At 49.1% G+C, this 8,203-nt stretch overlaps 2 protein-coding genes; one reads left to right on the top strand and one right to left on the bottom strand.

Annotated features, from left to right (window-relative positions):
* Window positions 1–4,463: 4,463 nt before the first annotated feature.
* Window positions 4,464–5,998, top strand: GSTUM_00008253001 (uncharacterized protein; the record flags this gene model as incomplete). XM_002839944.2 has 3 exons in its annotated part: window positions 4,464–4,586; window positions 4,674–4,694; window positions 4,756–5,998. 3 exons carry the CDS (start codon window positions 4,464–4,466, stop codon window positions 5,386–5,388), a joined length of 777 nt encoding a protein of 258 aa, XP_002839990.1. The 3' UTR covers window positions 5,389–5,998.
* A 1,832-nt stretch (window positions 5,999–7,830) lies between these two features.
* The window catches only part of GSTUM_00008255001 (uncharacterized protein), a 2,085-nt gene continuing 1,712 nt past the window's right edge, over window positions 7,831–8,203 (bottom strand). Inside the window, exon 1 of the mRNA XM_002839945.2 lies at window positions 7,831–8,203. This exon is cut by the window's right edge and continues 1,712 nt beyond it. Within this exon, the coding sequence (XP_002839991.1) occupies window positions 8,174–8,203 (30 nt within the window). The 3' untranslated portion in view covers window positions 7,831–8,173.

An 8,203-nucleotide genomic window follows, 5' to 3' on the forward strand; every position in this document is an offset into this window, starting at 1 on the left:
GCCCCATACATTCGATGTAGCATCGAATGCACGCCGCCCTCAGCAATTACCGTACCGACACCCCCCCCCCACACACACACTTACACAAGTGCGTGGTAATATCACAAACTCCACCAGCGGCGAACAAGTGGGGAAATATTGTACTCGTATTGAACTGAATCGTAAATTCAAACGAACGCAACCCGCAAGATCGATCTGATCATTAGAGTACAGACCAGTATACCGTGCCATCCTCCTTTTAACAACCCCCCCAAGATCCAAGATCCTCCGCACGTCATAAACCAGCCCGAGGGTGTTGTCACCATAACATCCCTAAGAACGGGACCCCAGCTATGATAATGCAGGATTGGTAATTTAGGTGCTCCGCAAGGACGATGCCGTAGCAATACTCCTGCGGCGTGCCGTAAGTGGATCGCGAATGCACAATTGACGGGCAGTTCGTACTGGCACTTGTAAAGAGGAAGAGGGTAACTAATACTCTAGTACCGGCAGTCCCACCCGACACAGACTCTTTCTTGACTGAAGGATTAGACTGACTTGACGGATCCTGAGTCGATTGGTGTACTCTATCGAGGTGTGGACAACTTACCTCCCCTGATATCACAATACCGGTATGCAAGTACTGTACGGTAAGCAAGCAAGCTTCCCCCTCTCCCATCCCATATCATCTCATCTCCTTGGCTCTCCTCTACGTTGCTCACAGGGTCCTCCTATCCCTTCTTCTACTGCAATACTCGAGTATTACATGACCAAGTCAACACCCCACACCGCGATACGCCCGCTACACACACCATACCGGTATCGTCAGCCAGCGCCGACGCGAAAGGTGACAGGTTAACTTATGCTTAACCTTGTTCCTGGGTGCTGGGTGATGATGGGTGGATGTCGTGTTGATTGTAGTGGGAGGGAGGAGTTTGGAAATATGATATATAGTCCAACTTGATACAATCACTAGTCTCAATGACTGTTTAAGATGCACTGTTGTAATGGATCGCTTTATCCTTAGGCGTTTATTGTCAGATAAAGCTATTTAGGGACTGCGCCGGGGGACCAATTTCGTCATCGGAAGTTGGTCGTAACTACGTCGAGTCGGGTTGGTCGAAGCCCCTCTCTACCTCATTCTTCTCTCTCGCTCTCCGTGGGTATACGATACGTGCTATTATATAATATCGGGCCATACTGTGTGCTCCGGGTGGAAAGCAAAAATCGGGTCTCTCCAAAGTGGCCCGGAGTACGCTACTGAGCTGGCCGGAAATGATCGGTAAGTCGGGGTATCCAAGTATATTGACTGCCCAGGTCAAGACTTGGCAGGTGCAGTATGGGACTCATGATTCTTCCCTTTACTTTCTATATCCAAGTCTATAAGTTAATGTCCAAATGTGTGCGGAGGGCAAATTGGTACTTTGGCATAGGGAAATTGGGCTACCGGGGATTTGGAACTTTTGAAAAGTCTCTTTTTTTCTATATAATGGATGACTTCCACAACGATTAAGATGCATCATACTCCGACACCCCAACCTCTTTGAAACCCCCCCTGTCGTTTTCCAACATGTCACTTCCGAGTACTCGTACTCGAGTACACGATTCCCGAGGTTTCCTTGTTATTATCCCTGCCTTGTTCGATTTTCACTTCCATCAGAGTAACATATACTCGCACCAAACGCCCCATATGCACCACCCTGACACACCAAACACCACCACAGCCCGGTGTGATAAGCCCCCCCCAAACAACCTCTCAATCACCAATCCCATCTCAACACCTATCGTGGCCCGACACATGATCAGACCTACGTTTTCCCAGCTGATGCCTTCATCGTAAGGCTCTCCTGTATGATATCATATCTAAGGCGAACATTTTCACAGCACGGGTTTCTCCAAACAGCTCCCCACCCCTCCCCCCGTTCCGCCTGGGCTTTTTTCCGTTGTTGCTACCGTTGTTGCTACGTTACCGTACTTCCTGCGGAAGCGGTGCGATTATTGTGCCCGTCAAGTTCGTGTTGAGAGTAGTCTACCGGTGCCGGTGCGCGCAAGAATTGATCCGGGGCGATGCACAATGGCGCCCGTCCAGGGCCAAAGTGCTCTCTCTTCCTTGCCCCCAGTAGCCTTCAAATACGAGTGGCACTTCTTGTCCGCCACGAGTATGGGAGCCGGAAGCGGGGGGTATATTTTGGAGTCTATGATACTGGCATTTTGATACGCACAGACCCTTTACCCGAGTACTGTTATCTCTGGCTAATCTTTGTTTCCGAGTACCGGTACTTCTGCCCTGCCTGGACATACAGTATCGGACAGGGTTCGTAGGATACCGGTATCGCATTGTATGCACGTCTTGATAGAGTATCTCGAGCAACAGCGCGCCCGGCGCACAACCAAAAGTTAGAAGAAGTCCGAAGTCAGAAGTCATGGCAGCCATGACCGAGGCGACGCCGGAGAAAAGTAAGGAATAGTCTAACCCAATGACACAAACTCCTTGCCGTGAAGTAGTTTTCTGCTCCCAAGAGTTCCAACTTCCAACTTTTAACCTTCCCCTCACGGTGGGGCGCCGTGACTCTGATCTTGGCTTGGAAATACCGTATTTCGTATGTTTTTCTCGAACGCAGATATCTAGATTTACCATACTGTACGAGTACAGTAGCCTACCAATCTCGGGAGGAAGCTTTCCAGGGAATATTGGGATGCACGGTGGTGGCAAGGTAGGGTATGTATCATAGCGCCATCTTCCCCCTTCTTCAAACCCCCAATGAAAGCCTTTTCACAAAGCACAAGCGAGTCGGCCAGCCCACCGGCCAGGGGAGGGGAGATGAAAGGGGAAGCAGGAGGAGGAGAAAATTCCTCCAAGCTTTTCTTTTTACCATAAAACGGGGGCCCCTTCACTCCCGTTTCTTCACACTGCCACAGCAAGGTACCGGTACTGTGCTCGAGCGCCGTATCGGAAATCGAGTGCGCATGGCATCGCCGATGATGGTATCGCCCACCTTCTATGGTAATCCAACTGTGATTACCTCTCGATCCCCATTATCAAGTGCCTTTTCCTGTGGCGGACCTGCCATTCCTCTTGGTTGATATCATAAACAATAGTTACAAGTCCCGCAAGATGACAAAGGTTATACATACAAGTACTCGAGATACACCGCATGCGGAAAGTTCCATACCGTAGTTTCTCGTAGACTATCGTTCTCCGGAGCATGTGAGGGAGAAAAAAGCCCACCGGTAGAGGAAACGAATCATGAAGGCAAAGTTACATAGGTAGCTATCATAAGGTAGCAGCAACACTTGCAGGTTGCTGTAATTAAATATCTAGGCTAACCAGGTACTGGTACCCATCCACCAACTCTCGAAAACGTGAAATGTGCTTTTTCCCTTTTCCCCTCGGTTTTTTTTTTTTTTTACCTCTTCATCCCCTCCCCGCCCTTCACCACCAATCAATTATCATACCCATACAGTACCACACCCCCCAGAGCCGCAGAGCACTCGGACTGCGCCGGCACCAAGAATCAATCTCCCACTTCCTCCAGAAAGGAAGTCATCTTCACGCACAGCGCTCCAAAAGAGATTTTTGTGGTCTACCGGTACCGGTATTCACAGCCTTAGGTATGGTACTGTAATACTGGCGGGCACGGCGGGTACCGTACTCGAGTAAGTATGGGACGAACCGACTGTTTGGCATTGACAAAGCTAGCGAGGGGTCGATCCCTTGTGAAATTTTTCACATGCGTTAGTTTAAAATACTTGTATGACATTGAGGAATGTTTCTTTCTTTTCTTTTTTTCCTCCCCCCCCATTTCTCTACTCGTACTTCCCCCCCTAGCGGCATGGCAAGCACGCACTTGAATGCCGGAGAAAAAGTGAGGAGAAGGAGTTCGCATACCGGTACTCGAGTAGTGGACAAGTCCAGGGATGATGATATGGCATGGCATTGTCACGATGTGATGCGATAACGGGCAGGGTAGATATCTTCTGAAGATAGATATGGTAATGTTATACTGATATGAAAGATATTACCTATGCAACGATCGTAGTAAGGTACTGTGGCCCGGAAGTGCCATCCTTCACAGGCGTCTATGACTGATTATAGAAGTGCTGGTTGCGATAACACTTGTACTCGTAAAAGTAATCGAGTAGGGTACGGTACCGGTAGGCTTGCTGGCTGCGCATGTGTGTGTACGAGTATGGGAATGGGAATGGGCATGGTTGGCAAGGACCCCTCGTTGGGGGGCTTGAATAAGACACTGTCTGCAGTACTGTACTTGCACTCGAGTATGATACCGGTAAGAGTACAGTACTTGTGCCTCATACTCGAGTACTCATAATTTACAGTGACCGTGCACGTTGTCATAGTGAAGAGCGATGGTAGCTTTCACGTGTCAGTAAAGCAACGGTTTTTTTCCTTTTTCCTAAGGCTACCGTACTCGTACTCCAGTACTAGTACAATACTCGAGTGCTCGAGAGGGGTGGTTGGGTGGATGCATCCTTGGGATACAAATACAGGTACGATTCCGGCACACCCCCTTCCCCTTCTCCTCCTCCTCCTCCTCCTCCTATTCCCCCCCTCCTCCTCTCCTTTTTTCTATTCTTCCTTCCTCTGCGTTTTTCTGTCATCGCTCAGCATACTACTAGACTACCCCACACTAACTCCTCTCTTGTCCCTCGTGCTCTAATCCGAGTACATATAGTCTACTGTTCCCAAGCTTATCGTAAGCTCTCTTTCTCCTCTCACTTACTCTCTGAGCACAAGCGACTAACAAGTACTCGTAGGCAAGCAGCACAATGCCCCACGCTGAGGAACTAAATGGTGCCTCAAAGGCGAACGGATCCACCTCCGCCCAATCCGACCCGGCCTCGCCTTCATCTTACAAGTCCCTTTCGCACCTAAAATCCTATCCAATAGTCAACGACTCCATCAGCGTCTTTGAAAACCACCCTCTAGGCCAACGCAGCATCTCCCTCTCGCAATCCTGCTACAGCACCTTCCTGGCCCCAATAACACCCTACCTCTCCCGTGCTGCCCCCTACGTTTCTCGCGCCGATGAATTTGCCGACTCAAACCTCGGCAAGATAGACAGCTACTTCCCCATTCTCAAGGAACCGACGGACGAGATCAAGAGCGTTGTCGCCGGGGCTGTAGGCTACCCGAAGAAACTTGTTGGCGAAGTTTACCTGCGTGGCGCCGACTTTGCCAAGGAAGGAAGGGAATACGTGTTTAAGGTTTACGAGGATGAGTGCAGTAAGAGTGGGAGCACTGACGGCGTCATCCCCAAGGCAAAGGCGACGGTAACAACCGGGTTGGTGGTTAGTTCCGATATTATGGGGTCGTTGGCGGCTTATCTCGGGAATAAGAAAGAGAAGGCCAAGGCGGTGGCCCGGGAAAAGACGGAGTCAGAGAAGTGATTTTTTTTTGATTCTTTTTTTCCTCTTCCTCTCCTCTCTTTCTTGGGATTGTATGGATTTTTTTTTTTTTAGTTTTTCCTTTATCGTTTCCTTGCTTTCCTACCTACTTTTCCGTTTGTCTGCCAGGAGGGGAATTGTAACTTTCTGCTTGAAGGAACGAGGAACCGCGACACGGAACGGGCCAGCCGGTAGGGTGCCGAACAGGATAGGGTAGTGCGAATGAGTCAGCGTTTTTGATTCAGGTCAAGTGTGACATCTCCACCTCCGGGGCGGTGGTTGCTCGCTAGTATGATACTCCATCAAATATCATATGATAGTCTGGCGAACACTAGGACAAATTCGGACAAGGGGAATGGGTTGTAGCGTTTTTTGTCTCTCTTTTCTTTTCTCTTATCATAAATTTTGTCTTATCCAGGAATCCCTCCCCTTTTCCTTCCGCTTATCTCCTTATCACCCGCTCTCACTCACTCACCACCTCTCACTTCACCCAACACCTCCCTTACCCTCAGAAAAAAAATTAAAAAGAAACATCAAAGAGTGGTTTGGAATAAAATGTAAAAAGAGACGGGGATACTTGCTTTTTTTACGATAATAGAAATATATATACTTGTAGTATTCTCACTTTGCCTGCACGGCTGATCTCCCGGTTCCCCCACCTACCTACCATCACTCTCTTATCAGAGTCAAAAGTGGAAATATAAGCCTTCTCTCTCCCCTCCCTCGCATAGTATACCTGCCACTAAAGGAATTATTCAATCCTTATCTATCCTCCCCTTCCCCCCCCCGCATACCAGTGCACGTACCATACGCAGTGCCGTACGGGAGCCACCGCCCAACACCCGACCGTTATCGACCTCCTCCCGGCCTTCCACCCGTCCGTGTCCGCCGCGGCAGCGACGCTAGGTCTCAACGGTAGACTTTACCCACTAGTGCGCCACAGCACCCACTACCACCACTGCCGGTACCGGTACTTGTGTGTTTGGTACTGGTACTAATATCTGGCTACTAGATAGTAGAGACATTCATGAACTGTCACTCGTGAATTGTGGCTGTGGCGGGTTAGCGATGGATGGGGTTGTGGATGGATTGGGAGGGGAGATGCGGGGGGACTGAGTGATTGGGGTTGGTTGCAGGGGTTGGGTTGCAAGGGTTGGGAGGTTTTTTTTTTATTTTTATTTTTTTTTGTGGGTGGGTAAGAGGCGTTATCATACCGGTATGATACTCGTACCTGCGAGTTACGGGTAAAGTTAATGGGAATGGCGATATTTGGTGGGACCGCACTGTAACCGCACTCGCACTTCACGAGAGCTCGAGTGGACTGCGAGCCTAACAAACGCCCTCCACCCCCGAAAAAAAAAAAAACCTCTGATCAGTGCCAAGACACTACCTGCCACTACAAACCGTTAATTCAGTACCGGTACCTCTCCAAAAAAAAAAAAACCCCCACCCAAGAAAACCAGCAAAGAACAGGCACCGAACCACCCCCCACCACCGCCGCCAAACCACACACGGTAAAAGGGGGGAAAAATGCTACAAACCTGTCCATTCCAATCCTTTCCCTCGTAAAATAAAAACCCGAGTCCTGTAAACTTTAACACAGCCATGAAAAACCTCTCCAATTCCATCCTTCCCCCCACAACAAAACAAAACATACCAGGGAAGCGAGACTTTGACCCACCTATTACCATAATTTTCATCACACCTATATTACCATTCCATCCACACCAAACGCCCTCTTCCGAATCCCTACCCGAGCGAGATAACGTTGACGGAAACATGGAAGGAACAAAAAAACCCCTCTTCCCTCCCACAACGAACTAACGAACGAACGTGAACAATGTATGATGATAATTATGATATTATATCATGAAAAACCCAACGATAAATCCCGAGAATTATACCGGCGCTCGCAAAAACGGGAATGGGAATGGGAGAAATAAAAATAAAAATAAAAATTCTACCGACATGTGCACACCATATTATCATACGAAGAGATGAGAAGAACTCGAATCGCCCCTCCGGCCAGGGAAACGGGACGAAACTACGATACAGTGTCAAGTCTAGTGCCAAACTATCGTTGGATATTTCGATGGCTGGTCGGCTGGCTGCTGGCTGGCTGGCTGGCTGGTTGGTTGGTTGTTGAGTTGTTGAGTTGTTGAATGGGTGGTGATGGGATTCTCGCTGATGCGCTGACGACTATTGCTGGAGTTGAGGGGACTAGTTGGCATTGGTCGGCCGGTGCTTGGAGCTGGAGCTATGAACAGTATTAAGTGAGACGAGTGATATTTCGTGATTAGTCGTGGAGTTTAGTGGTTGGTTTGTCAAGTGTGAGGTTATGCTTGTGGGATTGAGGGGGGGGGCAATGGCGGATGCTTGGGGTGTGTGTGGGGGCGAGAGGGGAGAGTAGTGAATATGAATATCATTATTTATGGGTGAGGAAGTATTTAAATAGGTTGTAAAATTGTATATGTATAGTACAGGATGCTATAGGTAAAGTAGCAACTGCGAGCCTGTGTGGTATCATATCATGCCGTGTCGTGTTGAGTACCCCCCCCCCCAAACATGACCAAGGAATTCAAAACAATTCTGTGTCATAAGCCATCACCGTCTATCCCCCATACACGCCCTACCTTCAACACAACCTACCTACACTGTGTCCCCTATCACCATCACACCCCTTCCTCACCTCCATCCTCCTCCCCCTCATCAATACTCTCTTCCCCATCCCCCACATCACCCTCACCCTCAGACAGTACACCCCCCACCCCATCCTCATCCTCATGTACTATCTCCAACACCCTCCTGAAAATCCTTC

The sequence above is a fragment of the Tuber melanosporum genome (assembly GCF_000151645.1).
Source record: "Tuber melanosporum whole genome shotgun sequence assembly, scaffold_44, strain Mel28".
NCBI classification, from domain to species: Eukaryota; Fungi; Ascomycota; class Pezizomycetes; order Pezizales; family Tuberaceae; genus Tuber; species Tuber melanosporum.